General features: G+C 39.2%; 2 protein-coding genes across 2 annotated transcripts; both read right to left on the bottom strand.

Moving 5' to 3' along the window:
* Positions 1-1,596: 1,596 nt before the first annotated feature.
* LOC145784070 (choline/ethanolamine transporter flvcr2a-like) lies at positions 1,597-3,120 on the bottom strand. Its single transcript, XM_082595823.1, has one exon. It carries the CDS (start codon positions 3,118-3,120, stop codon positions 1,597-1,599), a length of 1,524 nt encoding a protein of 507 aa, XP_082451949.1.
* A 6,613-nt stretch (positions 3,121-9,733) lies between these two features.
* Positions 9,734-12,096, bottom strand: LOC145784071 (L-serine dehydratase/L-threonine deaminase-like). The gene is made up of 3 exons (XM_082595824.1): positions 11,450-12,096; positions 10,528-10,652; positions 9,734-9,958 (listed from the first exon to the last, which is right to left on the bottom strand). The coding sequence occupies exons 1-3, from the start codon at positions 12,094-12,096 to the stop codon at positions 9,783-9,785; spliced, it is 948 nt and encodes a 315-aa protein (XP_082451950.1). The 3' UTR covers positions 9,734-9,782.
* Between the last annotated feature and the right edge of the window lie 2,617 nt (positions 12,097-14,713).

Here is a 14,713-nt window from a genome sequence, read left to right on the forward strand (position 1 = left end):
CTTCCACAATTATTTTCAAACTTATTATTTTAATTGTCCATCATGATAAATAATGGAAGGTTGCCAATTATTTGTTTCAAATGTCCAAGTGATTGAAAGATTGTGTAGTCTTCTGTAGATCAACAAGGGTCTACAGGTATTGTTTAAAAAACAAACACGTTTTGATTTATTCGATTCAAAAGTAGACATGACAAAAGTAGGTAAGACAAGAGATCGATGGAAAGCTTTGGAATAAGCTGTTCCCATGTACCACATAGTCCAATTTATTAATGAAGAACATATTCTAACCTGTGTAAGCTCACTCTAGATAAGCAGTTCAGTTCAATTATGTTTGAACATTGCAACGAAAAACAATAGGCTAGCAGCCTATACGCAAAACATAGCAGAGGTCTAGGAAAAGGCAGAAGCGACAAACGCGATCTTTATAACGTGGTTGATGGGGAAGCAGGACAATCAGTTTAAAATATGGCACTGTCGCAACACCTAAGATTGAAACCACAAACTACTCGTATATGTAGGTTTTTGTTTGTTTGTTTGTCATATCTTTATCCTGCATTACGGGAAAGCGGACTTGAGCGCTATGCATCGGTGTACGCCTTCCGACGTACACCTGACCCACGCTGCAGCCGACGGCAATGTCTGTTTCCGGTTATCTATTCTACTTATGACTTAAATTTGGTACTACCCATTACTCGAAATCGATCACCGGGTAGAGGCAATTATCGTAAAGTTTCTTGCCCAGAGAAACAATAGCAAGTGCAGGTGGCTGGAGTCGAACATGCAGGCTCTCGACTGCAAGCCCAACGCGCTAACCACTCGGCCACTGCTGCCGAGTGGTTAGCGCGTTGCTATGCGTAAAACCTATTTCTACCTTTTTAAGCTCTAGCCTACTCCGTAACCACAACAATTATAATAATGAAATCTTGACTATTTATTTTCAAATAATTAAGATATAAAAATAATGTTTTTCAATGGAAAAAATGATCTATCATACATTTTGTAGGGGCCTCGATCAATATTCTAATGTTCCATTGGACCCATTGTTCCACAGGTCCTACACAGGCCCGTTCAAAAGATAATTTGGGCCCGGTACCAATGCGATCCCAGGACGTTCAATCAAAAAACTTCTAAGAAAAACGTACCACCGTATCCAAAGAATACACGGTGGCTTTTTCGAGTTCCGGGGCCGCTTGGAAAGGTTACAAGCCCTTAAAATCATCCCGGCCATATCGAAAAATCGGCTATCCTCTGGACTCTCCTGTCAAGGCTATTAGTCCTACATTTCTCCAACACACACAAAGGACCGACAGGCGTAAATTATATTTTACTAGTTTGATAATGCCCGTGAGGACATTGGAATGCTTTACAGATCTGTTGATGTGCTACTTGACATAATAACAGCTGGCTCTTTATCTTAATGACGAATACATGACAATAACAGGCTAGGTAGTGCCTTTATTGCTTGTTTTGTCGTTTTTGTGTGATTGCCATGGTCAAATCTTTGTCTGCAATAATTGTAATAACAATAAAAAAAAAAAAATCATAGGAAATTTGCATGAAGCGCCATAAGGCGCCAATAGCCCACGCCCTACGGTATCACGGAGAACGTTTGATTGACAGCAACGGTGTTCGTGCTACTTCAAACTCGGAGGTGTTCTCATCATGAGTTTTCACGTTCAGTCGGTTCAAGTTTGGTTTAGCAGCAGTTGACAAAAGAAACGTGAAAAATATCAACACAGACTGATACACAAGAACACCAAAAGAACTTGTACGTAAAAATAATAAACGTGCAACTTCATTAAGAACAATAGCACATATTTCTGTAATTGAAAGTATCCAAACTGTCACAAACAATGGCTCGCGCGGATAAGTGTGCTGCATAATTCCATCAAACAACGGAACAGTTGCTATTCTTGTTGAAAAACCATAAAACATCATAGAAATACCCATAGCAACCAGGTTACCATAGTAACATGCCAAATTCAACCCAACAGTCCAAAGAAATGACAGAAAGCTGCCCGTGATGGATTGCACTCGATATGCTTTGAAGCAATCTAAAACTTTCCCTGAAACTAAACTTCCTATTCCTGCTCCAAACGAATAAAGCAGCATGATAGAACTTCCGATGACGTCAGGTGGATCTTTGGTGTGAAGAGATGGTAATATCGACCGAATTATTTGCTGCAACATTATATCCTCAATAAAAACAGCATCATAGATGATGGAATATGCAAACAACAACACCAAAAACTGTTTATCCAACAACAAAGGTTTAGTTTCTTCAAGAAATATTTTCAAAGTGATTTTCTTTGAAGTGGAATTAGCAGCTTGGTGGCGCTTAGTTGCTTCTGCAATAGACGGAGGATGTTCAGGACTAGCAGGAAGAAATATTGAAAATAATATCAACAATAACAACATTATGACAAATAATGTGAGAAACATTCCAATAAATATGTCTTTATCTCTCGCAAACCATGTATGGTTGAGTTGATTAGGGAATCTGTCGTTGATAACTTTTGTTAAATTCATCAGTACACTGATGTGGCTTCTGTTTGTCGATGCTGAAAGTGTTGGATTGATGAGAATCTTTGGAGGAACTGCATAGGCGAGAATATTTCCAATAGAAGCAGCAGTAAACTGTACAGCTGTAGCAATGCCAATCTGTGATTCTGGGAACCAAAGAGCTCCAAACATTGATGGAAAGCAGTAAACACCCAACTTTCCCAAGCCCCCGATCAATCCTCCAACTATTGCGAGTGGAAACACGACAAGGCCAAAGCATAAGATTTGAAGTGCAAAATTTATCGTCAGTACAAAAGTGCAAATTATAGCAAGTTTTCTAAAATTTATTTTTTGTTTCATTGCAAACCATACAAAGAATGGAACACTTGTAGTTGCTCCAGCAAGTGATGCCAAAGTCATCCAATCCGCTTGCGCGTAAGTTACCTTGAAATAGGCAACCACAATGTTATTTACAAGTCCAAACACCAGTACTGAACAGTTTTCAAAAATTTGAAATATTGAAAGACAGAGAAGTAGAAACCATCTTCTCTTGTACAACTTCACCACGTCATTGACTGCTTCAGTGCGAACTGACTTTAAGTCGTCAGTTACTGACATCTTTAAAGACGTAAAAGCAATATGTAAAAGCCAAATTGCCTAGCACCAGATTTTTATTCTTAACTTTGTGCTACAAATAAAACACAGATATGAACGAGGTGTGATCAGCTCGAGAGCTATTAGTCAATGCACTTCATCTCATATTACTGGATACTTTTCTAACACTGTGACTTATTTTTTCTGGAGAACTTTTTTATCTTGTGAAAAGATTACAGTATGTTCTGAAAACGAATATTCTCTGGCCTGGGAATGTAGTAAATATGAGTTTAGCATTGTTGAAAAGACCAACAATAGGCCATGTATAATCTGGAATGCCTAACACTTGTTTGTCTGGAGTATTTGCAGTGTCTCCAGATTAAAAAAAGGCCACGCAACTGTAACAAAATGTCCAAATATGGGAATTAAAGCAGAGTGGTCAAGACAACTTGTTTAAGCAATTAAAAAAGGTGAAACATAAGTTCGATAGGTCATACCAGCAAATTAATCCCTTTACAATTTGGTACAAAGCGCACAGACGTTGCATTAACGTAAAAAGAACGATCCGCTGAAGAGATGATTTTTAGCCGAATCCAAAGTCCAAATTAGGAAACGCAAAAGTTAAAAATAATTGTTCCAACCATGTGTGAAAGTAGGTTATGCCCAAAGCAAAGTAATTAAAAATGTTTTAAATCCAGATGTTCAGTAAGGTCGTACGTTAGTCATATAGCACACTAATCTTCTTCAACATTGACCCAACGTGCGCTGACGTTCAATCAACGTGAAAGCAACACTTACTGACAAGATATTTGATGCAATCCGCCCCGATAGCTCAGTTGGTTAGCGCATGACTTCGTAAACGAAGAAGCTTCAAGATCAAGCGGCCCTGGTTCGAGTCTCGGGGTGTGCGCTTGAGCAACGCATTCCAAGGACTGCTCTCCATTCAGCGGCACTTAGTGAATGGAATAATTCCCCGGCAACCACACTTCAGCAATCGGAAAACTTCACTCTGCCAATCTCGATAACCGGCCCTGCGTCAAACACCTCTATAAGTAGGCCTATGCGAAACTACCAGGAATAACCTATCAAGGCTTTGTCAGTCCGAGGATAAAGATTCAAAACCAACCAATCAGCAATGTAGCATTGGACCAAAGTCCAAATTAAAACTCCAAGTAAGTTTCAAGGGCACATCTGTCAAAACGACTGTCCAAAGAGAGGTATCCACGCATGCAATTAAAGTTTGCAAAGATTCGTCACAGCACATGACTAGGGAAATGTGTTCCTAAAGCTGGTGCAAACCGCTACTACCACAGCGAACCCGCAGCATCAGGCTAAAACAGGTCGTTAATATCTACATTGTGAAGAAAGTTTATAAAGTTCAAAATAATTAGCAATTACGATTTGTCAGCCACTTTTTTTATTTTTAAGCATGTGGGCTTCAAATCCTTCAATAACACAAAAATTATGTAGAATGCAGTGGAGAATTAGCACCGGGTCTGTGTTGACCTGCGATGAACATTTGAGTTAGATAGCATGACATGTTTTGTCAATGAAGAGTACAAAATGTAGAAACTAAACTTATACTTTGCCTTGATGTTTCTTAAAAAGTTTCTACATTTTGGGCTCTTTATTTTTTGATTACATTAACCATGCGTTCTAACTATTTTGCTCCTTTCTTTGATTTCTTGTGTTATCACAAGAAAGTTGTGATAACACAAACCACCAGTGTTCTACTAATTAATTAGCCTACTTATAAGAATTAGATGATATTCAACTCCAAAGATTTCATACATAATTTATTCGTTTGAGCTAACGAGGTGGACATAGCCTACTCTTCTGAACATGGTTTTTGCCACCAATGAAACCAAAATTAAAAACCAGTCACTTTATCTATGTGGCATTTACCTTAGCATATGTTGTAGTTTGCAAAACCATATATTTGAAAATCTAGTCCTGTTTGAATCTACCTTATTTTCTTTTCTAAATCTTCTCGACTACAGAGCTTGTAGCATCAGTTGAAAGGATATTATGTTGCTACAACTATAGCAATGACAATTCTAAGAAACTTTTTACCAATATAAGTTTATTATTGCGGTTGCAAGGTTTGTTTACAGAAGTGTTGTTTAATGTACACACTAACTCACTTTTTGACCACTTAAGTTTGGATGATAATCTAGTTTTTGATAAAGCAGAAGTGGCTCAACTTCGTTCACACTAATATAGACGCATATGTGAACGAATAAACCGTGTAGCCTGCCCTAGCCTACAGTTAAGCGATTGCATGAAAAGTTGGCTTACAATGCATCAATCAGCTCAGTTATGTAACGCGTGTTACGGAAAGCTTAACATTGCTGACTGGTATACGATACCGTACTTAATTTTTGCTTTGTGGTATACAGTCTCGTCATTCGTTTATCAAGTCGCAAATACAACAATCAAGTCCTTGAATTCTGGATGATCATTTTTACTCGCACAGCTTTCCAAGTGATTTTTTTTCATCAAGCGTTTGCTTTATCAACAACATTTAAGCAAAAAAACAATCAAAAATGGTCAGGGTCGTTTAAAAAGATAATTTGGGCTTGGTACCTATGAGAACTTCGGCATCAAATCAAGACATTTTTAAGAAAAAAGCACCAAATCCATTGAATTTGAGGTGGTTTTCATAATTTTTCGGGCTTTTAAGAAAGGTTATGAGCTCCTAAAATCATCCCAGGCACAAAGTACCCCCTGGACTCCTCTACCAACGCTATTAAGAGTAGTATCCGTTTAGTTGTCGGCCTTTTCACAGTTTATGGTCTTCCCCTCGTTGCTCACTGCAAAGTGTTTAAAACAAAACAATATTTTGAGCAATATAAACAATAGACTTTGCAAAGTAATGCTGTGTTTTGACCTATCACTGTCCATTTGGTGGTGAGAATGTCTGCGCGACGTTCGAAAGGACGTGGGTTCGACACCACTCCAGAGCACGCGGCTGTGTCTTGGCAAGACAATGGCAAGCCAAACTAAGGGGAGCAGCCGACTCGACGACTATATGTCACTTCGCTGCTTCCTGTCCGCCCCGTTAGCTCAGTGGTTACGCGCCCTGCTCAAGATCACGCGGCACAAGTTCGACTCTCGGGGTGTGCGCTTGAGCAACGCATTTTCAGGACTGCTTTCCATTCAGCGGCATCTAATAGATGGAATAATTCTTCGGCAACAACACTTCAACAATCAGAAAACTTCACTCTGCTAATCTCGGTAACCGGCCCTGCGTCAAGAGCCTCTACAAGTATGCGAAACTACCAGGAATAACCAATCAAGGCTTTGTCAGTCCGAGGATAAAAATTCAAAACCAACCAACCTGTCGTCTGTTGTATCGCATCTGTGATCGCAGTGTTGTGTATGTTATTGCAATGAGCGCAAATAAAAGCATGATTATTATATTATTTGGTTGTAAACAACTTTTCCAAGTGTACCAACTTATGGAGGCCGGGGGGTCAAACTAGTTTCACATCATAGTTGAATATGATTGGTTTATTTTAACAGCCTATGGTTACAGCCTCTAAAAACAAAGACTGCGACGCAATGGTCTTTGTCTTTCCAGACTAACACTGAGTGTGGCTGTTCGAGCCATTAGATCAGGGGTGTACAAACCGTGGCTCGCAAACTCAAACTTTTTGGCCCAAAAAAAGATATGAATTTTGAATATTGTGTGGCGCGTTAAACGAATTTCATTTATGCCTCCTCAAGTTTGCAACGTTTAATAAATATTATGTTTTGCAACCCGCTAAGTTCAATCAGTGAAAAATCCAGCAATTAAATCTTTACCTACATGGGCTACATCCAGGCGCGAATCTAAGAGTTTTTTTCGGGGGGGGCCAGAAAATTTGAAAATCAATTAAAAAGAAAGAAAAAGCTAAACAGATATGAACAATGATACTACGACCAGGGTTGCATTCCTGGGGGGGCTCGGGGGGCTCAGCCCCCCGAAATACGAAAAGGCTTGATGTAGGGGGGGCTCAGGGGGGGCTCGTTCAAGCTTCCATTTTTCAGCTTTTCTGGCTGAACAACAACTTCTCGACTGAACAAGTAACACTTTAACAGCTTTCTCACAACAGAACTGCAAAAGAACACGAACATAAGTTGATAGCAATCGCCGTTTTCCCTGATTAGGTCTCATAAAAATGACCACCAAGGAATTCGTAGAAGATCTGGCGCTTTTAAAAGATTGTCTTCGGCAATTATCACTTTTGTTAGAAACTCTCCAGACTGGGAATATCAACTTCATAGTAGCTAATCGTCATGTCAAATGGACTGTTAATTCTCTACTTCAAATAAAAAAAGCTATTCAAGAAGGAAAGTATTCGTTTGATGAAGTTGTTAACTTGAGTCCCGGAAGTACAAAAAACTATTCCTTTAAAGGCATAACATTGGACCAGTTCTAAGCTCGACGTAGAGACTACCCTTCTTTTGATCGTAATCGGTTTATTCAAGCTTTGGTTGACAACATTGGAAACAGGATGATGGACACCAACAATGAAAATTCTGTGAAGAACTTGGAAATTATTGTACCAGAGTTATGGCCTGCTGCAGTCGAAGTTCCATGGCAAGAAGGGGAGCAGAGATTACGAAAAATAGAGGAGAGATTTCATGTCATCACTCCTATTTTCAATTGTATGTTGACAATCCTTTATACCAGATACGATAAAGTTGCTCAAGAACGTAGTACTAAACATGATAGCTATAAGTTCTGCTGAAGCCGAACGTGGATTTTCACAAATGAACTTGGTCATCACACCGCTACGATCACGGCTGACCCTACTCACTTGTTTCAGCATTGTTGTTCATCAGCATCAATGGACCACCTCCTCATTTATGGAATGGGACTGCGGCAACTCAGAAGTGGTTGAAGACTCATTGGTCGGCTGTGGATATTCAAGTTAAGCATTCTAAACTGCCCACATTGAATGAACTCAGATCTGTGCAAAAACTGTTTGCTGGCTAAAATCAAGGACTGTCGTGGTGCTTATAACTTAGCCCATAAAACCAAAGACCTGGCAGCAGGCTATTTGTTTTGTGTAATCTCGTTTGCACCAACTTGGAATATGCTTTTGCTGTAATTGGAGTTTTTTAAACTGTTCGTTAATAACTAAATGAGATTTTAGTGTAACTGTCACATTGGCAGCTTGTTGGTTCTTACTAGCAAATCTGCAACCACAAGCGCTCATTTCAAGAATAGCATTTCCTTACTTTTCTATTGCAGTCAATGTTTTTGCAAGTGTGCTTAGGATTGGCTCATTCAAATAAGTTTACTATTGAGTTAAGAGATTGGAATTAGCTCATGCAAATCGAGTTTCAAGTGTAGGCCTACGCAGTAAAAAAAAAGCAAAGGAGATTGCAGTGTAGCAACCAAGCCAAATTTCAAACTTATAATTTTATATCGGATTCAACCACGTTTTCACGTTTTGTTGCTTCTACCTTTTTCTGTACTTCAAGCTATCTTTTAGCATGGGTTGTTTTTCGACATGATGTTCAGAAGTAAAAACAAACTGAACAGTGTTTCCTTTTAAAAAAGGTAAACATTGTTGGCTAACCTACACCGATTACTTATACATACTTTGTCTATAACAACACAGCTAAGTGTTAGAGCCCCCCCAAAAATTTTTTTAGGAATGCACCCCTGACTACGACATATACGATATGCTAGAAAATAGACATTAAAATAACCATTTTTATCAATTGTGATGCCGAGGGACTAATATCAGCTGTTTAGAAGCATATCAAACCATTTGATGCGGAAACATACAATTTTTCACAAAATTTTGGGGGGGCCCGGGCCGCGAAATTTTTTTTCCCACGAGATTTTTATCTCATTGATTCTAGTCACTCTAAAAGTAAGAATTTCCGAAAGTGTTTTGAGAGATTGGTTGATTCAGATTGCGAAATAACTATTTGCCAATGAAATTCTGCAATGATAATAAAATATAAGCTTTCCCTAACCCTACTTTTTTTGAAAAGCTCTTGTGCACCGCAAAAATTATTTTAAAGAAAAAAAAAGTTTGACTTCGACGGGCGTCGAACCCTCGTTCTCACGATCACTAGGCAAGGATGAAACCACTGAACCAACCGTGCCAACGAGAAAACGCTGAATTCACACGGTTTTAATACAAACTTTTACGAAAATATGCAAATGAGACAAAAATCTCGTGGGAAAAAATATTTCGCGCCCGGGCCCCCTGGGCCCCCCCCATAAATCCGCGCCTGGCTACATCCCTTGTACATCTTTTGATTGCAGCCACATGTTTGCCTATTTGTGGTAGCTATTCGCTTACACGCAGCCAAAAACTTAAAAGTAATTTAAGTCGTCCGCGGGCCTAAAAACCAGACACAAACCGGACCAAGCTGGTTATTTGTATTTGGCCCATCAGTGCTGCAAGTTTGCACAGCCCTGTATTAGATGATTGCCTCGTTAGCTTTCATCTACATTGTGTTCAGAAGGGCTGTTTGGTCTGAAGGAGTTTAGTAATTGGAAGTGGTCCTCCTTAGAGAATTTAGGCCGTTTTCTGCAAACTTCTGGTTTGAGCCGTTTCTATTCTCTATTGAAGCTACAACTAAATGTCAAGGTTAATCAGGTTTAAAATTGAGTAACAGTTTTCCACTGGCCGATTAAAATTTTGAAAGAAGTTATAGGCCTATAGCCTATTCAATTAACAATTCAAATCAGATTTCCATTTAGCAAGCACGTCCATGTTGACTGACGTTCCTCCACACACAACAACAAGCACTGAGTTCACATTTTTCAAGTTCATTTCTTTTAATTTTCCATTATACAAAACAGCCAATGAAGCTGCACACGAAGGCTCAACCAGGAACTTTTCATCGTCTGTAGAAAATATTTAGCGTTAAAAACGATTTTAAGTGCACGGATTTCGGAGCAACATTGTTGTTCGTATATACCGTTCTGGCCAAACCAGGAGACGCTAATTAAGAACACTTAGAGAAGATTCTGTTTGGAAACGCTAAAAGTCATTTCAAAGGTCAACTTGCATTCACATCCAAGTTAACGATGCTTGATCTTTGATCACAGGTCAAAGTCACAGCTTGATCTTTGATCACACCCTGAGACAAACCGTTGTGGATGGTCAAAATAATATCATATGTAATTGTGCAGTGATAGCTGATTGGATTCAATCTTCAACTGCTTCCAGCTTTAGAATTGTTAAAAACAAGCTAGCGTGATGTTTCATAGAGAAAAAAAAAAATAGGAAAAGCTTTGTGCACACTTCCACTTTCATAGCCGGAGTTGATTCTATCACTTGAACCAAATAAAAATCTATAGGCCTATAAGAAGATAAATCTAATAAACAAAGGATTGGTTTGAAATACAGTAGATGTTCTTACAGTTACTATAGAGACGTGTTGGAATACAACCATAAAACAACAAAAACTCACCTAAAAACCTTGCAACTGCTCTCACTGCATCCTGATCGGAAACCAAACACGGGATTACTGGATGAGTTTTAGTCACATTCAGTGCTTCACTAGCTACAGTCTTAGCGCCTAGACTCTTTGCAATGCTACAATAATAATAATTGATGAATTAATGAATAACAGTTTTTTTTTTAATAATACCGCTAGAATTATGTTTTCTCTATGTTTTAAACGTTTAAAATAGACTGCAAGGTAATGTAAAGTGACTCTTGAAAGGTCACATGTTATAATCTACTGTATATCATTTAAATATTAAACTATGTAACATCAGATTTATAGGTTACTTGCGCTGTAACTGTACTACAAGCACAGGAATCGTTTTAAATCAATGTAGCATCGCGATGTGTCTGACGTTTCTTTTATAGTTAATTGCATCTTATAGGGCCGTTGGGCGGATAATTTGGGCCCGGTACCAAAGAGATTCTCGGGCTCAAAACTACGACACTCACAAGAAAAAGGCACCACATCCAAAACATATGCAGTGGTTTCTTCGTTTCCAGTCCCTAAAATCATCCCGGGTACAAGAGCACCCAGCACTGTCAACGCTATAATTTGTATCAGACCTATAGGTCCATATTTACTACCAAACATACAAGAAAAACAAACAATACACAGAAAAACATAGTAATAATCACAATAACCCAGTTAACAGATAATGCTGTTGCGGAGAGTTGTCAAAGAGTAAAATGCACATGGCAACACTGAAATTAGTTAAACAAATGGAAAGCTAAGAAAATCAATTCTCATGTGCACTTGATACAGCATATAGCCTAGCTATAAGTCTATTTGACCCAGGCATAATAAGTGACCCGCATACCAGGCATAATATTTGACCCAGGCATATAAGAGCAATTAACCTTACATTAGCATAATGTAGCATAACCTTACCTTGAGATCTCTGACAAGGTAATTATTAATTAACTTATCTGCTTTGACAGAGGCGAAAAGACTATCAGCTCCAATTGTTTCGACAGCAAGAACTGGAACAGTTCTCCATCTCTTATTTTTCAACCCTTTGACAATTCCACACAACAATCCACCACCTCCAACTGAACATATCACCAAGTCTGGATTTTCTGTAATTTCTTCTACCAATGTTGCATGTCCCTCCCATATATCTGGGTGATCAAACGGTGGCACATAAGCCACACTAGGACAAGATGCAAGCTCCAATGCTGTTTTGTTTGAGTCATCCCATGCAGCCCCTGACACTATTACCTCGGCGCCTTCTTCTTTCAACCTGTTAATTGTAACCTCTGGAGTGCTGTTGGGAGTGATGATGGATATTGGAATTCCAAGTTGTCGCGCTGCGAACGCTGCAGCCATTCCAGCATTACCACCAGATGAACATACCAACTTTTTACAGCCACTAGTTGCATAGTTTTGACATAACTGTCCAATTCCACGAATTTTGAAAGATCCTGAAGGCTGCAGGTTTTCCAATTTTATGTAAACATCAAATCCAGAAATCTTGCTCAAAGCATGACTGTGTTTGCATGGTGTGTGCACATGAAGAGGTTCCACATTCATTTCAGTTTCAAGGCGGGCAACGTACGGTACTGATAGAATTGTAGGCCTATCTGGTCTGACACACACTTTTGGCAACAGTTTGTTATACACTGTCACTAGTTCCTATTTAAACAAAGACAGCTTACTTTGAAAGTACAGTATGCTGAGTGGTAGGCTATAGACTGCTCTATGTTGACTTAGTTACTATCTCCTGCTTGTCTGTTTGGCTTCGCACGGCAGCTACATCGCACGCATGACTGGTTAAGTTTTATGCATGACTGATCTAAAAATAAAATCAGGGTAGTTGGGTAATTATTTGACTGACATTTGCCCAGGGATATCTAGAGAAGGGGATATGAAGACTCGCAGCGATTGCCTTATTCTCATGACACTACCAGGGCGGTAGTTTGTAGAGCTTTAAACATGTGGTTCTTTTTAAAATCGTAGAAAGTTTTGTAGTGCAGCTGGTACAATGAGCTACAGAAGACAGTTAGCAAATGTTACGTAGAGCATATTTAAAGAATACTTGTTTACAAAGACAGTTGAAAAGTTACCAGTAAGCTGCTTTTTTTAACAAAGCCTTTGCAGGAGGCTAGATGTAAAGCAAGTATATGGGTAGTTGAATTAACAAGCAACCGTGAGCATGCTGTGAATATCCAGGCCTGATGCTAATAGCGCAATGCAAGTTATTATAACAAGATTTATCAAACTACTATCGGTGCTAATTGTCATTTTACGATAAACACAGATTAGGCTATTTACGATAAACAAAAGCCCTTCTATTGTCAGACGCAATAAAAGCCTTCGTATCCCCTTCTTTAGATATCCCTGCATTTGCCTTTGTGAGTGCGCAAGCTATACAGACGTGCATCAAACTACACAAACACCTGTTCATGTTCATCAAGGTTTTACCTCGTTTTCCTGATCATTAATGTGACGATATACCGCTTATTCTTCTTAGTGTACCGTAAACCTTTTCTTCTTCGCCAAGGGTCGAGGGGTTCTTCCTTTTACCACCCTCGAGCATTGACGACGATTGAGGCTAGATGATTGAGCAGGTGTCAAGCATCCATTGGATTTATTATCATCCTATTATCGTCCTGTTCTGGCAAACCACGGACACCATTTGCCGCAGTTGCTGATGGTGCAATCTGCGAGTTGTTCCTTCTCATCAAAGTCACAAGCCGCGGATGTAGCCATCTCCCATGTTGAAGCAAAAAAGTCCAACACCAGTGTGCAAGCGGTTAAGCACACATGGCCTTCTAGGCGAAAGCATTCCGATTGGACTCTAACTCTAACCTAACCTTTGGGTGAAAAAAAGAAGATTTTGACCAACAAGATATGACACCATATAATATAGTAAGCTACCCATTTCATTGCCTCAAATTCAGAGAACACAAACTTTCTATTCTTGATTTTTAAATTAATAGCTACATATTTTTTTCAATAATATTTCAATTTCCATGAGGCGCACTTGCCAAGCCTTCCATAGTAGGCTACACAGGTTGAGAAGCGGCGCAGGCTTAAACGATTGAACTTTCTGTACAAACAGTTGAAGCAAAACGTAGTAGCCTACACTATATTTTGTCTTCATAAATGATTGATTGGTAGTGACCGTGGAAGTTTGTATCTTCGGATTGATAAATCTTCTATTAGACTATTAGATAGAGCAAACTTAATCCTGGCACTTTCGCATGGGTGGTGGAGCTAAAAAGAAAGTTTCAGAAGGGCAACACCAACGATTGGGGGAACAAACATTAATGTTGGAAATAAAAAGTTTCTTTAAAAATATACGAGAGAACGCAGCCAAACATCTATGAAACGTTATTCATCATGTCGTACAATGTCATTGAAACGCTGTAATAGCACTGGAAAGACTTTTTTTGGAGGGGGTGTCTGCCCGAACAGCGATATTTTAAAGTGATGAAAGAAAAGATTTTCTGTCATAGACTCCAACTTATACATCGCACACGAACATGTTGAGTAGGCCTACATTTAAAGGCATACCTGAAGATGGACACTAACCAACGTAAAACGTTGCCTTCTCATCAACTTAATCTAAATTTTCAACCCCCGGTGCAAGCCCAGATACGAAGACATATCTATGATGTCATCGTTCGTCAGAGTTTTTGACGAATTCTTTGTCCACAGCAAGTGGGTATGTTGCCATCTGAATTGCTTACTTTGCAAAAATCATTTGTTGTTTATCCAAACGAACGTTCTTCTCCGATCAGTCAGGAATTTGATTGACGTTTGCAAACTAGATGTTCCGCACTAGCAAACACTCAAGTTTATTTTATGTTGATGAATTGAATATGTGTGCAAGGATGAAGAGCTCGTCAGTTTAAAACCAGTTTTGACGAACAAGAGTAAAACACTGGAAAGCAAAAGGGAACAGTCAAAGCAAGCAATAGTCAAAGCAGCCTGGTGTGGAGGACATAAAGTGTTTTCTCAAATTTCCAGTAGTCCATTTTAAATGTCACGCTATGTCCGTTGAACAGCTTTTGTTGAGTGGAAATAGTTGAGGGTACGTTTGTGAGATTTGGGTACGATCGTTAGATCCAGGCGCAGCAGTCGATGGATTTTGGCTGCTATGCTTGGACATAACAAGGTGACCTGCGTGGGCCTCAAGCGCAAG

This window comes from Aplidium turbinatum, chromosome 15 (genome assembly GCF_918807975.1).
Source record: "Aplidium turbinatum chromosome 15, kaAplTurb1.1, whole genome shotgun sequence".
Taxonomy (NCBI): domain Eukaryota; kingdom Metazoa; phylum Chordata; class Ascidiacea; order Aplousobranchia; family Polyclinidae; genus Aplidium; species Aplidium turbinatum.